Source organism: Thermobia domestica, chromosome 15 (assembly GCF_964235325.1).
Source record: "Thermobia domestica chromosome 15, izTheDome1.hap1.1, whole genome shotgun sequence".
In the NCBI taxonomy this organism is placed as follows: domain Eukaryota; kingdom Metazoa; phylum Arthropoda; class Insecta; order Zygentoma; family Lepismatidae; genus Thermobia; species Thermobia domestica.
The window spans coordinates 187,763,466-187,782,014 of record NC_137468.1 but is presented as its reverse complement, the minus strand read 5'-3'; the positions used below and the strand labels follow the sequence as shown (position 1 = coordinate 187,782,014).

At 34.6% G+C, this 18,549-nt stretch overlaps 1 protein-coding gene across 4 annotated transcripts in view; it reads left to right on the top strand.

Moving 5' to 3' along the window:
* The window catches only part of LOC145671388 (uncharacterized), a 225,297-nt gene that overhangs the window by 51,087 nt on the left and 155,661 nt on the right, over window positions 1-18,549 (top strand). For 2 of the 4 annotated variants that reach the window (XM_081740488.1, XM_081740489.1), the window contains exon 3: window positions 10,386-14,388. The exons of the other annotated variants lie outside the window; for them this stretch is intronic. In XM_081740488.1, coding sequence (XP_081596614.1) covers window positions 10,386-11,529 — 1,144 coding nt within the window. In that variant the 3' untranslated portion in view covers window positions 11,530-14,388. Of the gene's footprint in view, window positions 1-10,385; window positions 14,389-18,549 lie in introns of those variants that run through there. 4 annotated transcript variants of the gene reach the window in all.

Here is an 18,549-nt window from a genome sequence, read left to right as displayed (position 1 = left end):
ATACATGAAGATGTAAAACAAATATTATTTTAGTTAATAACGAAATCATATAAACAAATATCCCATGAATCAGTGATCAACGAGTTTATTTCTTAATAGTATTATTTGTGTAAAGAAACGTGTAATTTGAGCTCCAAATTGGCAAAACATTCTCAAAACTGTTATTTATAATATTTTATCTGGAAATAATTATACGTAAGCTATTAACAGATTAAGAAAATTTAAAGAAGGTAAAATTATATTTACTCTTTCTTAATCCTAGTGGTACTTTGGTGTTCTGAGAGGTTGTTGCATAATAAAACAAAAGAATTCTAAATAAACAAATTCAGGGGTTGATCCCCTGTGACAATTCAGCGAACGTATGTTTCACCGTAATTTAAACTAACCTAAATTATCGTCAAAATTCTTGTTTTTATTGCTTGAATTTTTTTTTTTTTTTTTTGGAAAATGCATTTGTCAATATTACTCACAGCCATAACATTCATGTTAATGCACATTAATGCTAATGAACGTTTGAGATAATTTTAATTCTTAGTAGCTGACACATTATTGTCACAGCAATCAAGTCTTATACAGGAATAAATGCAGGATATAACCGATCCTGAAATACATGCATGTACTTACTTTAACTCTGGTCCATATAAGTAGCATATAGCAACTCTTGTTCACGTGAATAAAATGTTAGTTAAAGAGAGTGTTTGAAATGAAATATTCGTCATTTATGAATGCAAATGAAATGTAATGAAGTAAATAAAGAAAGATATATATAGCTCTACGAATAAATATAGGAAATATAAGTAATGATTATGAAGTGAATAGTTATAATTAAATAAATAAATGAAGGATAAATAAGTTGATAAAGTACGTAAGAATTAATTGCGAAGCTTAAGCTAGTGATAAACTATATATACATTCACGTATAATTTATGCTGCTTATACATAGGGCACCGCTTACGGTTAATAGCAGCACGACTTGCCACATTTTGTTTCCATGGCGTCTGATGCTATAATATATCTGCATGTTACGTCTAGACCTAGTTAACTAATTGACACTAACTGGCTATACTCAACGCTATTTGTTTTACCTACGAAACCTAATATACATTGTTTACAATTGTTCTAATGAATTCTGAGCTTACTTCTTTCGCATATTGAATATTGACACTTCAAGCTATTGTTTCTATTTCAAATTATACGTTCATTATGCTGGACTATGTGCATGTATGTTTGTATGAATTATAAGCTTTGTTATATGCTGGACAACATGGCTCTACAGAAACTATGCATATGCATTGCGCGTTTAATAGATTGTAGATTGTGTTACTTCTGTTCATTTATGTACATGTTGTAATTGATAATATAAATGATTAACCTAATTTCTATTACTGCTAACCCAAGTTACTTATTGGCAAACATTGTAATAGTTCTTACGGATGTTAGGGTTATTTTGTATTTACTGTGTCCTTGGCAACTGAATAAGAAATCAACTACATTGTGTCTTCTCGCGCTTGCATTCCCTCATTCTCACGAACCAGATGCGTTTCCACCATAGAAGATTTTCCGAAAGATATCCGGTGGCGGCCCACATTTAAGAAATAACATGCTTCCGCAATTCTACGCTGTCGCCGTCCGGATCAATTCGAAGTCACACGTCTCGAGGATATACTCATCGAGAACTGACGGGGCGTGACCGGCTCACGAGCTGAAGAGGCGTGACAATATTGACAAGGGCAACACCAATGGCATTATTCTTTGTTATTTATATATTTCATGGAAATTGCCAGGTGCTGCGCTTTACCTATTTAAATCATTTGTTTCTTTCCAAATACGATATATTAAAAGTTTATCCTCCCCGCGCAAAAAACAATTATTTCAGCCAGTATAATAATAATAAAAGAAATACCAAGTGTACTACTTAACACATTTTACGGTACTTCCTTCTAATCATGACTAGTACTGCCAGAACTTGGTAATAATGTAATTTTTACTTTTTCTCTTTCATTTGAAATGGGAGATATGCTCGTATTATAGATTTTTCGAATGCCTATTACAGTGCTTTTATTGAGTTTGTTTACTGCATGATTGAAGTAAAAGAAATCAATGAGTACCGTCTTCTCACTTCAAAACTGTAATTATGTTTCGACGTCCATGAAATGTAACTTTGCGTTACAGTAGCCTTTATTGATAAATAATTAAGTAGTTGCACAGTTGGTTTACAACATATTTTTGTCCTCTAGTTGCACCAAAGTTAGAAATCTGCTCCATGTTCAAAGTTTGTTTTCTGTATATATCTATAGACATTTTGTGTATATTTATCACGAAATAATATGCAGAGTACGTAAGATAAGTAGACTGTTTACATCTTAAGAAAGTACATAAATGCTTGATTATAGTTAACAACAACAGCTATTTAATGGTAGGTGTACTTGGCATCACCGTGTAAGATCTTCGTGTGGGAATTCAATCTGATTGAATATTGATATATTCAGTTGCAGAAGGAACATCAGAAAGAAAATAGAATATTGTTCTGAACTCTAACTTATTGATAGGGTGACTCATAAGGAAGTGGATACACTTTAGGAGCTAATAGTATGGATGATTCTATGCACAGAAGTTCTCATGAACATACGTCCGATCCTCAACTGTTTGAAAACCACAGATTGTTAACCATTTTGGACACCTCCCTGTAGAAAAATATTTTTACTGTTAGTGTAATTGACGTTTTGAAAAGTGCTATAGCGCTTTAGAAAGGTAAGGAATGACTTTTCGAATAATGGATAATGTGGAACTAATGTAGATGATAGAGAATGTATAAAGGGAAATTCCACTGTTTTCTCGAAAACTTTTCCTTATTTCGGATGAATCGGATGGAAACAGGGTCGCCGTCAGACGAAGGGTAGCACAATATAACCTGTTCTTTGCCAAATATTGGAGAAAATTTCAAGTCAGCTTTGATAGTGACTAATAAAAGTAATTATTGATATTGTTGACTAGTAGTAAAAATAAGTCATGCACTGGAAACCAATTGATAGTAAGGAAAACAAATATGGATGTGAATAATTATAATTAAATTGAAGACAGAAGGCAAGCCCTTTATTAAAAAAAATAATCATCATAAAATAGAGATAGTTGGCACATAGAATTTAATGGAATATTATGGAAAAATAATAAAAGAAAAGGACTTGGAAAACAAAATGCTGGTTTCGTCTAAATATGAAGTAGCAATTACAAAATACACAATATTCAATTTCGCAACGACCAGAAGTAATCTAGAAAATAATCTAGACCAGAAGTAATTTCCTTTTTGACGTACCACACAACTCGCTGGAAAATTTGAAATATACAAGGACCAACCTCAGTGCATTTGTCATGAAACGTCTTAATGCATCACTCTAGAATTTCACTGCATCACTGTAGAACACAGAAAGGCGCCTGAGTGTATTTTTGCACTTTTCACAGGATTCCGTTAAACGCTGTAACTTTTTAGATTTTAAAGATAATGAGTTCAAACGAAACAATTTGAAAGATAATGGAATGCACAACATTCTGTGTGGGGGCGCAGTGGTAGAGCGTTCACCTCCGGTGCTTGGGGTCCCTGGTTCGATCCCAGCTCGCGCCGTGTGGACTTTGTGGTGGACAAACACCGTGCTCGTGGTTTTCTCGGAGTTTTCAGTTTCCTCCCACTTTCTGCATTCCACCATTTCATTTCATTTCAACATTCTGTGTTCTGTGCACATTAAGATGTACTTTAGAATGTCGGAAAAAGAAGCTCTGAATATTAAGGTTGCAAGCCTAGAAATGGCCATTTTTGAATGTACACATCTCCAATTTATAAATGCAGGGGAACGAAACAAGACTTATGAACACAGCTCATAGTTTGCTGTTTCAAATCCTCAGTTCCTCTCTTGTTACTTATAACAATACTTCTAGTACAAAACAGTACCTTAGCATTAATGCAGGGAACATTTTTCTTTTTTTAAAAAGAAAACACACCTCTCTACGAAAACAAAGATCGTCATAAAAACAAGTGTAGTTGAGAAATTCGTTTTCTATCAATGCAACAGAAGCAGCGTTCTCTACGTGTTGCGATAGCTATGCCCGTGCATGTTAAGTAGTCTATCTTTTGCGTTGATGCAATACTTTCTAACTTGGATTGAATCCCACTCGATGCATTTATTTTTTTCTGTTCCGTAATTTTTTCAGTCATTCTTGCCGTACATTTTTATAGTATATGTATTACACGGAGGTGATGGACAACTTTCTAATTTATCCAAAAATAAGGTGTACAGGCGTAGAACATTTTCTATACATCCCAATGTGAGTCTCCCTTAGTGCAAATCATTTGTTGCATCGATCCATAAAATTTTCGTAAACCTGTAAATAAATCTGGAGAAGTAGTGTTCAGGAAATCAGTATCAGATCTAATACCTCCTCCATCACTACCAGAATGCAATTCATATTATTATTATTATTGTTATACATGTCTTTGGCATGTATGACCCAGATTCGATTCCCGACTTGAGTTCGGGTGGTTAAGTTTTCAAATCGGGTTTGTCTCAGGTTCAAAGTAGTGAATGTAAGCCATACATTGAATTACAATTTTTTAAAAAAACTGGTTGTGTCCTCTTTTTAAAGATAAATGATGTGCTCAAAGGTGAGATCTTTTTCACATTTTCATATAGAAAAGCTTTCCTAAAGAGGAATCAAAATGAGTTGAGGTCATAGTTGGACACTATTTGTTATATCTTCGATCCTGCGCAGGGCGACGTACGTGGGGCGTTCAATAAAGATGTGGCCTGACCTACTTTCAGTTGAGAGCTGCTTGAGGTTTTGCAAAGAGCTTACTCCTTCACGTAGCCACCACGCAAATTTATATTTTTTCCACCGGTGCTTCATTGCATGTATGCTATCCTTGTAAAATTGTGGACGTTGCTCTGTGAACCATGCTGTTACAGAAATGAGGTCCTCAGTTGAAGAGAAATGTTTTCTCCTAAGAAATCTCATCATCGTGGGAAAGAGGAAGAATTCAAACGGTGCCAGATCAACCGACTACGGAGGATGCGGCTGAATTTTTTACCCACAAGTGGCTGCTTATCTCCTGGCAATGTCAGCTTGTGGCACGGTGTATTGTCCTTGAGCAGCAGCACACCTTTCACAGTTTTCCTCGTCTGTATGTTTTGAGTTTCGCTCGTAGCTTTTGTAGCAGGTCACTGTAGTATTGTCCTGTAATTGTGGCACCCTTGGGAAGGTAATCGGTCATGATGGTCCCCTCACAATCCTAAAAAACACTCAACATCACCTTGCTAGCTGATGGCACACGAGCTTTTTTGGGGACCGGTGACCCCTTGTGACACCATCGCTTGGACTCCATTTTTGTCTCGGGATCAAACGTACGGATCCATGTTTCGTCCTGTGTAATGAGACGGAGGGAAAAAGTCCTTTGGGTCACGACTGCAGAGTTCCAAACATTGCTTTGATGCTTGCACTCGTTGTTTCTTCTGAAAAGGTTGCAGCAGTCTTGGGATCCACCTGGCACTCAATTTTAACAAGTTTAGATGGTCATGGATGATTGTTTCGATGGATCCTACACTTATTTTGACCTGTTGGGATAGTTTCTGGATAGTTATTTGTCTGTCCTCCAGGATTAATGCCTCCACTTGTTTGACAGTGTCATCATCAATAGCTGATTGAGGCCTTCCTGGACTTTGGTCTTTTTGCACTGATGTTCGACCACATCTAAATTCATTGTGCCACTGTTTCACTATGCTGTAGGATGGGGGAACATCACCATACATATTGATCATCTCCCTGTGAAACTCCTTGGGCGTTTTCCCTTTAAAAAGCAGACATCGAATAACGGCTCTGGCCTCAACTTTGTCCATAGTCACACCTTGTCATGGATTAGGATCTGTACCAAAAAAACAGTTTAGGTTAGAAGGCTGATATTTTGCAAAATTTCAATACAGATAGGTACTATTCCATATTATTAATACCTATAACCTATCTCAATTGGAAATAGGTCAGGCCACATCTTTATTGAACGACCTACGTATCAACTTTCATGAGAAATGTATACCTAGAAAAAAACACTAAATTCGCTGCCGACTGTGTTCAGCATTCAGATTTGGGAACCTGTGTCGTCAATATTTTCCTCATGCTCTTCCACACATTTGTATTTCAAGACTGCATCAGAGGATGTTGTAACTTCGATACAAAATGCCTATAATTTATACAGAACACCAAAGGTTTTGAATTTGCAATACTGTCATGGACAAGATGAATGTTTTTTGGGTGTAAAAGGAGTAAAAGTTGTATGCTACACGTATTAAAAATGTTGTAATTCTTTTTAGATAATAAATTAGTAATATCTGATTGTTTTTATAAGACATGATTAAGTTTCATATAAATTTAAGGACCAATTAGTTTTATAATTCAACTTCTACTAGTATACATGTAGCAACACTTATAACTGTACATTCAAGATTAAGACTGTATGATACGTTGAACAAATTGCTTAAAATGCAGCGTATAATATTGCTGATTCTGTTGTGTGTATAACTAATATTAAGGAAGTAAGAACTGGAGGTAATCTTGGTGAATTGACTGATAAGATAGCAAAACGTAATTGTATTCTTGAGATTTTCTCCATTTTCCGTAGAAGTTATTATTACAAAATTAAGAAAACCGGTTATGCAAATTAAAGGATGTACTACAAATTATTGAAATTCACTAAAACTTAATGAGGAATATATTAAAAATATTTTTGAGAATGACTTGTCATAAATTATCTAAATTATAATCCAATAACGAGGAACAAAACGACAAGAGATTTATTAAATAATACTGTAGCTAAAGAGTTTATAATGGGTTCTTGTAAGAGATTTATTTTTAAAAATTCCAATAGATTAACACAAACAGTCAATCTTTATGTAACTACGTGAGTTTATAGTGCAATTTTAGATACGTTCTGGTTTTATTGCAGTTGTAGTTAGAAATTTTGGGGGGTATTAAATGTCATAAAATTCAAATTGTTCTTTTACGTATGGGTTTTAGACATGGTGTTTTAAATAGTGATATATTCATATAAAAATTGTGGTCTGAAACATGATCCATACAGACAGGCAAACCAATTAGGTAAAACGTACATGAATTTTAGTAGATAACCTACTTTTGTCCCGTGGCAAGGCACAAAGTTCGCATTTGTTGCATTATGTAGTTTAATTCCCGTGAATAGCCGAAATTTTTTCTGCAAAATTAAAAGTTTGAATGGATGTATCACATGTGACGATTCTGGCGAAGGATTATTAAATGATCAATGCAACAATAGTTAAGTTCGACTTCAGAGATTTTGCATAATCGAATGTCAAATATTTGTTTCTGAAGAAGATATTTTCAAATAGCAGAAATACCATACTTTCTAACTTATGTGCTTCCAAGTTTTATGGTTACTCTAATTTTGAAACTGACAGGTAGATATAGGGTAATATATCACATGTTTCATCAAATATTATAACTTTGTTGCAAATAATATTACCTTTAAATTTAGTAGGTAGGTTTCGATAAAACAAACTCTGTATGAACATATATATATATATATATATATATATATATATATATATATATATTGCTGACACCTACAATAAGTTCGCAATCTTTCTTAAACGGGACGAGTTTTGTGGTGTAAAAGGCAGTTAGAAACTTCCCGGAGGTATGTCAAACGGAGATGTTTTGCCTGACTTGCGAACCCCAGACCATTCTCACACATGAAATTACTGAATGGCCTTGGCATGCACCCGGTTCCTCTAAGAAGTAGGCGCACATCTGTAGGCGTAGAAGACGTAGCTCAGAATTGGCTATAAACATGGAGATATAAGTTCAAAGATAAAATGCGGCAACACATAGATAATTTAGAACAAGAATTTAATGATCTGATGTACAAAAACTAAGAAATATAATTGAATAATCACAAGGCGTTCTCAAGGACTGGTATGACTTTTAAGACTAAACTACACAATACAGAATCACTTACTTTCTGGTAACGGTGACGAGTAGAACCTTTGGCTGACAGAATGACGATGTAGACAAACTAATGATGAATGATTTGACACAGTCTCGATGCAAGAATATAACTTCCAATATCCGGAAGAGAATCCGGTACTATTTATATAATTTTTCCGTCATGTCAACATTCTTACACAAATTTTGTGCGTCTTCCTAGTTCTAAAAGTCATAGCCGGTCATTTCCATTGTAGAAGTCAGGACACTAAATATTTCATTGATTATGAATCGTAAAGAATATTCAAACTGCCTCTACTTCATACATTCCTTATTTTTATACATTTTCTGATTCAATTAAATATTTCGTTTTATTACTTTGTGGTACACAATTATACACACACACACACACACACACATATATATATATATATATATATATATATATATATATATATATATATATATATATATATATATATATATACAGTGAAACCTCTACTAACGGACACCTCTGTAAAGCGGACACCTCTCATAACGGACATATTTTGCAATCCCCAAACACTGTAATAGGAAAAAACCATGTTGACAAACCTCTCTAAAGCGGACACTCTCTAGTACGGACACGGATAGTCTTTTCTGCCTCTTATAGGTATTATTTACCTCCATATTACGGACACTTTCTCTAGAAACAAGTTGAAAAGTACAGAAAAATACATTTTCAGAAATGCATACATGTATCACCAAGGAAGCATTGTAATAACATTTTTCCTCGTCAACTGGCTGTTCAGAAACTCAGATGAAGCGTCTTTGTTTAACAACACTCTCATATCCTTTGCTTGCATTCCACTCCCACCCAACCTGTTTTAGAATCAAAAGTGCTTGACAGTTGCCTGCCATTTGGGATGACACGTCATTCTACTGTTCCGCTGGAATCAAGCAGAAGACATGTTTGGTATTTTTTGTCCGTGTATTCGCATATTGTCTTAGTGCCTTATTTGTAGACGGAAATCTTTTTAAGTCACTCTGCATCGAATAAGCAATAAGGTGTAAGTTGTTGTGAGCTTTCGAAATGCCACGAGAGGCGCTAATGTTAAAATCGAATGGATTGAATTTTCGGAGAATACTGAGGTCTGCGAAGGATAGCTGAAAATTTTTGTATCGGTAAAACACAAGCACTTGAGATAATATAAAACCAAGACAAGTTAATAAAGTTGTGGTGTGAAAATGACAATAAAAATAGTGTCTCATTGCTTGGAACAAAGTTGGTGTGCAAGTAAATGTTTTTATAGAGTGCGGAATGAAAAAAAATTCCTGTGTTAGGGTCGATGCTAAAAGCTAAGAATTTGGAGGTAGCAACAGAAATGAATGTTTCAGATTTCAAGGTCTCGAACGAGTGGTTAAAGAAGTTTCGGATTAGACACAAAATTTCTTTCAAAGTGATTTGTGGAGAATCCGCAGATTTCGACATGCCCACAGCCATAGAACGGTTTGATAAATTATCTTCAATAGTTTGTAATTACATATCACCTTATTTACTAATTTACGTAAGAAAATATCGAAACCTCTCCAAGACGGACACCTCTCTATAGCGGACAATTTTTGATTCCCCACGGCTGTCCGCTTTAGAGAGGTTTCACTGTATATATATATATATATATATATATATATATATATATATATATATATATATACTAGTCATAGAATTAGCGCCGGTGTGTTTCATTGTATCGTGAGTATGTATATTAGAAAGTTTCCGTGTTTTATTATCTTCAAGATGTACGATTTGAGAAATATTAATTCAGTAAACATAGAAATTATCAAGTGTATTAAATTAATCTCTTAAAAATCTTACGCATACTTCGTTATGGCCTGTGATTTAGACGTTTAATGATCTCCGAGTTATGCATTCAATTACAATTTCTCAGTTGTTAAGATAAAATTAAATATTATTTCCTTTTAGTTAGAAGTACTTTAAAGAAACTTTCCTTTACTGAGCAAATTACTTAAGTTCGGCAAAATAAACGTTTACTTATTTTTCTACTTACAATTGAATTTACACCGAGAAACCTACTATTGAGCGAATGAATGATTTCGCAGTTAAGATAATGTTAGCATTCTTAATAACGCATCACTTTATTTAGCACCATGTTGACATACTTAATTTGCGATGTAGCACAAAGTTCCGGTCTAAGATGTGTAGAATTTATAAAAAAAGCTATATTTTTCTGATGTAAAATTTATTTATAATCACAGTTGCTGCAGTTCAAATGTACACACAAAATTAATTATAATACACAACCAAAAAGAAAAGACTTTTACAGAAAATTACAGAAAATTTGTTATTCCATTTTTCATGTTATAAATCCTTTGGCCATTTTTTGTTACAGGTACTTGAAACATAATCTTGTGCCAGAAGAAAATTCAGTCTCTTTGCAAGATCTCACTTGCCAATCTACACGCACATTTAAAAAAACGTATTTCTGCCAGAAGTGCGACAAGGAGTTCGTACTAAAATCGAATTTTAAGTCATACATATTAATTCATTCAGATGAGAAATATCAGCAGTGCCACGAATGTTGCAAGGTGTTCAAACAAGGATATAATATAAAAAGGCATGTGTTAACTCATGGTAATGATAAATATTATTATTGTCAACATTGTCGGAAAAGGTTCAAACATAATTCAAGTTTGGAAAAACATATGCCAGTTCATAAAGACGAAAGTCATTACTCTTGTGATGAATGTGGTAAAGAATTTAAAAACAAACAAAGTATTAAAAATCATTTGTTTTCACATACAAATGAGAAACCTCACTGCTGTCAGGAATGTGGAAAAGGATTTCGGCTTAAAGCACATTTAACAACGCATATGCTATCCCACACATTGGAAAAACATTTTTATTGCCATGAGTGCGGTAAAGGTTGCAAGCAAAAGTCCAATCTAAAAACACATATGTTAATTCACACAGTTCAAAATCATCATTATTGTCAGGAGTGCGGTAAAGGGTTCAAATTAAAATCAAATATGAAAATCCACATGTTAACTCATAGAACTGAAAAATACCCTTGCACTGTGTGTGGAAAACTGCTCAAACGATTATGTTTGAAAGCGCACATGTTAAGACATGCTAATGAGGAACGTCAAAACTGTAAAGAGTGTGGCAAAGGATTCAGAAACAAATCAAATTTGAGAAAGCATATGATTATTCATACAAACGAGAAATGTCTGCATTGTGACAAGTGCGGTGAAGGGTTCCGACAAAAGGGACACTTGATAAGTCACATGTTATTTCATACAGTGGAAAAACATCACTTTTGCGAAGTCTGTGGAAAAGGTTTTAAATATAAACAGAATGTGAAAATTCATATGCGTACACATACAGATAACTATGGTTATTACTGTCAGGAATGTGGAAGAGGGTTTAAGCAAAAACCACACTTGGAAACGCATATTTTGACTCACACTGATAAACTTCATTACTACCGTCAAGATTGTAACAAACGTTTGAAACAAGAATCTCACTTGACTTGAGGAACAAAATTTTAACTCATACAAATAGAAAACACTACGTTTGTCAGGAGTGTGGAAAAGACTACAGATGTAAATCAAATTTACAAATACACGTTCGAACTCATGTAGCTTAACATCATTAATCTTCTTAGAGCTGAGAAAGTTCTAAACAAGGCTCGAGTTAATTCATAAAAACAAAGAATATCACTGATAACAGAAGCGTACAGAAACTATATAAAGTTCATCTCAAAATACACAGGGGGCGCGGTGGCTCAGTGGTAGAGCGTTCACCTCTGGTGCTTGGGGTCCCGGGTTCGATCCCAGCCCTCGCCAAGTTAACTTTGTGGTGGACAAACACCGCGCTCGTGGGTTTTCTCGGGGTTCTCCCGTTTCCTCCCACTTCTTCATTCCACCATTTCACTCATCTCTCATCATCACCGTCTCCTTTAGCCTAACCGGCATAATCGTGGGACGTAAAACTTAAAGATTTCATTTCATTTTTTTCTTTCGAAATACACAATTTATCACAAATATGAGAACAATCAAGAATTTTGTAATTGAGCATAGCGTCTCACTTTTATAATTATATTCCTACATCCTTAAACTACACTGTTATAGATTGTGCCAAAGGTTTTAAACCAAAATATTTGATACACGTTATTTCGTATATATGGATGCCTACTGTCACTACTACAAAGAGAGTGATACTTTGTTGAGAGATACATCGTTGTAGAAAACGTATTTAAAAGCTCATGGAGTACTGTCAATATTTTAAGTAGTTTTGTAAAGAGTTCACAGCAGACTTGATTCCATAAATAACTTCATAAAGGGAAACTATTTTTACCAAGCTGGTAGCAACAAGTAAATGGTAATGTCAGATTTTAGAAAGTATGTTAACATATACGAAAAACCTGCATGTAGTGTGAAGAAATGAGTACAATACGACAATATTTCAAATTGTATTTTACAACATTGCTCCGAAATATGATCATCGTCTTTTGTGTTTGTAATTTTTTTGTTTTCTTGTATCTTAATTTAACAGTTCAGACATTAACTTACATTGGTCAAAAGTGTATTTATATATGTCATGAGTGCATGTAGTTTCCAAAGAACATAAATAACTATGTGTTAATTAGCAAGAAATTTAGGACAGAAATAAAAGTAAATCATATATAGCTAATGTAATGAAAAATAATATAATTACTATAATTTTGGATATATGGTCCAAGTATAATTTAAATACTTGTATGGTGCAGTAAGAAATTTAAAGAGAAAATCAAATTTGACAGTTAACGTTTGCACGTACAGATGAAATAATATTGACTTAAATATGTAACCAAGAAATTATTAGCAATTCAGATTTAAGAGTTTACATGGGTGAAATGCTTCTTCAAGAAAAATATGGAATAACTACAAAATACCCAATCATATCTATGACGGTATGAAAATTGTTTCCCCAATCTATGCGGTATGAGTTTATTATAATTGATCTTTATTAAACCAATGGATAGAATCAGCTAATTGTTACTGATGATAAGATATCCAGTAGCAAATTTTACAGCTGAATTCCATAACTCAAGAAATATGCGTTTGTACGAGGCTCATTTAACCCTTGCACGGCTAAGTGGGGTACCTAAGGTCCTCGAGATTATTATTTTTTGAGATCATTTAAGTGTGTTATTTTGTTAGAGCATTATTTCTTTTGCTATGTGAATATTTTCGAATTATGCATATTTAAATGCTATGGTTATTCGTACGAAGTTCTTGGTTTATTTGTTATAAGCGTTGGGGAACTTGATGTCCCCCACTATATAACTTCATGCCACCTAAAATTTTGTGTTCATTTTTGGTTATAGTAGGGGATCCTAGGTACCCCATGAATATTAATTATCTTTATGATGACTTGATAAGTTGCTGAAAAAAGGAATTATTTACATTACGAAGTACCCTGATTGGAGGCAGTTTCACAGTTCCCGTCGGAAGGTTTTCAAAAAGTAACTTTCCAAGGAATTAGCTCTTCCATTTGTTGTTTAACGCTTGCAAGTCACTGTAAATTTATCAAGGTGAGGTTTTATTTAATTTTTGACAAGCTTACTTTCTAAGCCATGTAAATATTACAATATTTTTTAAGAATACATATTGACATTTCTATATAATCAGTACGAAGTGCGTTAACGCACTTGCTGTAATAATTGGGGAGTTCAAGGTTCGAATTCCAAGGCCGGCCATCATTACTCTCTTCGATCAGGGTATTCGTTTTATCTACATATTTCTGCTTAATATGTTTTAGCTCAACGTTCTCCGGAATCAAAAACGAAACGGTCTAAGTAAAAATAACAGCAGAAATTCGATTTATTCAAGAAGTACAAAAAAGCATAATGCAGTCTTTAATATGGCCGCTTCCCGATTTCCACAATAATCATATAATCGTCAGAGCTTTGATATAGTAATCGTAAAAATGAAATGAAATCTTTAAGTTTTACGTCTCACGGTTATGCCGGTTAGACTAAAGGAGACGGTGAAGATGAGAAGTGAATGAAATGGTGGAATGAAGAAAGTGGGAGGAAACGGGAGAACCCCGAGAAAACCCACGAGCACGATGTTTGTCCACCACAAAGTCCACACGACTCGAGCTGGGATCGAACCAGGGACCCCAAGCACCGGAGGTGAACGCTCTACCACTGAGCCACCGTGCCCCCGATATAGTAATCGTGTTTTGCTTTTTAATTATCCTCTATTGTTATTTGATTGCAGATGTAATAGGAGATAAAAAGAAAATTACGTGTGTGAACTGTCGAGTGCCTAAGGAGAATAGCAGCCAATATCCTTAATTGTAAATGTATCTTTTAGTAGCTAGCCTATCAGTTGTAGTAGGATATATTATGCAATAATTCACTAACCTTAGTAAGATCAGTTTCAACATTACAGAATCAACTAGTGTACGTAGCAATACTGAGTCCTATAACAACTTATTCGTTAACTGAAGGGCACTACCGCGTTTAAGACTGGAATATTTGTTTGGTTATATCGGACCTATACTCTTATCACAACTCCAGTACAAGTGTACGCCTGCCGGAGTAGCAGTGATATAGGAATGGTAATCGAAATTTAGACTATCGGTAGTCCTTTGAAACCAAATACAAACTGCTTGAGATGTAGGAGAAACTTTTGTGTGAACGTTTGAGTCGAGTAACTTGCTTTTCACCCTATCTTCTCCCCTCTACATCTCAAGAAATAATGAAGTTAAGAATAACTGGTTCGAACCAACCTCAACCAACCTTAAGATAGTATAAACTTAGTGTCGCCACACGATTTTTTTTCGTTTCCGTTAGTCACCATCATACTGGCATTTCCTTGAGTTCTCTCATTAACGTCAGCAGTTCCAGTCGAACGACGCAATGCACTTGACATTACGTCATCTACGCCAGCTATGTTTGCTGACATGTTGAATTACGTTTCATTTATACCGCCAATATTACATAGGTTATAGAAAGCTCTTAATATTCCTATATAAGAAATTGTAATTGAGTGTTTTAAGCGCTTATCACTCCTACCAATTATTTGAAAGCCTGACATTTCAGTTGTATTACAATACAAGAACATAGATTACATTATCTAACAGAGAACGTGCTAGACATTGACTTCATAAGTACTCAGTCCTGCCCTACCAACTTGTAGTAATTGCTCCTAGCACAAGGTTACAACCTATTTTCATTCATAAAATACACTACAACCGCTATATTAACACCATTATCACTATTACCGAAATTTTCCTTTGAAAGACCTAATAAACGTGTTTCCGTCACTAGATGCTTTTTCATCATAGAATGTGGTTTTCCTTTTTTGATTACATAGCAAAAATTAGTCGTTAAAACCCACTGTGAAAGAAAAAAATTGTCTTTAAGAACCATAATTTCATTGTGGTGAGATCAATTTATTTTAGAAACTAACATGTTCCGATCGCAATAACCTACCATTAACAACGTCCCTTTGCAGGCCTATTGGGATTCCTGTAACCGGATTAGTATGGTATAGATAGGATGGAGTGTAGTACAAAAACACAAGATAAGTAGTGGAAACATTTACCACTAAACGAATATACTTCAGTTTCTGATGCTTACTTTATGACTATTAAAGGCATAATTTTAGAGCTTTATATGCTTGTACAGAAGGAACTAAGTTTTTTAGCCTTAAATGAAACTCCGCTTGGTCAACCCATAGTGTATGATCTAGATCATTTTCTTCTTTCTCCGTCACTTCCTTTCGACGGGCTTTCTGTTGTTAATCGCATTCGCATATCGCATTACGAAACGTGTGCTTGCATACAATATGAAACTTGCAATTATACTCTGAGTACTGTTTAGGATCGTCTGGTTTAACATATCCCCTTGGGAGCTACTATCTTCAATCTTCAAAGTCGGCCCGCGGCCCAGCACCGTCACGCCTGGCCTGGTCATTTTATTATCAATTTGCAAAAGTTATATATGTTCACTTTGCCGCATTTCATTACCCAGCCCGAACCAGACAGTGCTCTTAGATGCTATTGTTGGCCCCGAAAAACGTTGGTCAAGAGTTTTGTAGACACGCTACTTTGTATCATTTATAACAATTATATCTCAATCGAGCATTATCACCGAGCCCTCCATCTTCATGGGATTCTGATTCTGATTTCTCAACGTCAAGTTACGATGACTTTGGCTTCCTAAAACGTTGGCCTTTACCAACCATACCGGAAGAAAATGAAGCTTCCATTTCTTTCCTTCCAAGACAGAGGCTCTTGCCGCCTTCCATTTGCCAGATAACTCTTCTTCACAAGAAATAGCCCCTAGTTCTGAGGACCAAATGGAGGACCGCGAACTGATTGTCCTAATAGCGATGCTCCAGCACGGCGTAGAACATCTTATCATGTTAGGGGCCCGCGAGAGAAAATCTTATGTCCTCTATGGATGCAGCCCAATGGACGCATATCAATTCCGACGAAACCTTCCTACGCTCTCTCAAAGAGGTGAGTGCTAGGATCTTGTCAGAGAAAAAGAAAGCTTGTGAGGCTCTGCTACTTTTGAGGAGACATAGCTTTAAGGTGCAACCTCTTTGTACCAACCATCCCGAGTATTATGCGCTTATTCCAATGATATAACAATTTTCTTTCGTAATGTTCTAGTCGTGAATGTCATGTTAATATCATACTTGAATTCTTACCTAGTCCCCGACGGTGTGCATAATTTTCGTTAATATTTTATTTGTTTTCTGACAGATGGCCCTTCCCATCAGCAGAGTAGATAGTTCAATACGGTACAGCCGCTGCCCTCTGTTCTCCTGGAACCCGTCATGGGCTTTGTAATTTATCGCATGACGTGTCCCTTTCTTATGTGTATAATATTCCGAGGACACTAGTGAGGACACATAGTTCTACACTATGATCTACACTCCGCTAATTCCTCCTTCTCTCTTCCTTTCTGTAGCCTGCATTATACTACAATTGTTAAATCAGCTATGTCCTATAAGCTGTTATTTTATGGCTACTAATATATGTGTGATTTCGCTACAACAGTGTGTTCCTCACTATAAGAGAATATTAAGGATCGATTCCTATTTTTCCTTGTTGTGTTTTCACACATCTAACTTTGTCATTTGTAAATAGTCTGTTATTTGATTTTTGCGTGCCTTATCAGTATACATCTTACATTTTTAGATATCACATTAATTCTCTGAAAATATTACTACTATATCATCTCCTTAACGATATCTCAGACTTGTTCGTTGTACATCTAACATGAATTGGTAGGCATTTTTAACTACATGATATACCACCCATATAACCATCAAATATTGTCATACTTTATGCTTTAACTTATCTGTGATTGATCATTATCATGGCTTTATCAGTTGGGTGATCGAGAGGCTAGTGATGGGTAAATTCCCGGGAAGATATTTTTCGGGAATATTCCCTGAGAATATTCCCGGGAAGATTCCCAAAATGGGAATTTATGTACAATCAGAAAGAAAATTGCATTATATTACTATATTATGATTTTAAAGTTGAATTAATTTATCACGGCATATTATTACTGTTGTCCCCAAAGGATTCTTTAAAATGTATATTCTGAACGGTACTATGTTACTTTATTAACCCTTTATTATATTTAGAGAGTATGCATAAATGTATATTTATTTACAATACGTTCTATCAATTAAATATGTGTGAAAAAATTATATAGTAAGTCCTAATACTTTTTAAACGCTAAACAGTTTAAATTTATATGTAAGTGGATTTGCTAAACTTGACTCTACTACTGATCTTATAAACACATTAAATTTGTAAACGTTATGAACCAATTAGATTGGGTAAATGCCAGAAGACACATGTCTCACCAATTTATCAATATTTGCGCATACATATTTATGTTCACAAAATTTGCAAGATACTTACTTATCTTTATATTTTAGCACGTAACATTGCCATACACGACCTTTCATTCTACCAATTTCTCGAAATTCCATACGAGAATTCCGAGTACCTCTTCAGAAATTAGAGTCAGAGATAGTGATTGGTAAATTCCCGGGAAGATTCCCCAAAATGGGAATTTTCCGGGAATTTATGTACAATCACAAAAAATTGCATTCTATTGTTATATTATGATTTCAAAGATAAATTCGTTTTTATATCACAGTATGTTATTACTGTTGTCCCCAGAGGAGTCTTTAAAATGTATATTCTGAACGATGTTATGTTATTTTATTAATATTCTATTATATTTAGAGAGACGCATAAATGGACACTTATTTACAATAGGGTTCTATGAAAGTAAATATGTTTCAAAAACTGTATAGTAAGTAAGTCCACATACTTTTAAACTGCTAAACAGTTTAAATTTACATGTAAGGTGGCTTTTCTAAACTTGACTCTACTACTGATATTATAAACATATTAAATTTTTAAATGTTAGAAACAATTTTGTCAACATTTGCGCATAAATATGTATATCACAATATTTGCAAGATATCTTCTTATCTTTATAATTTTGCATGTAACATTGCCAC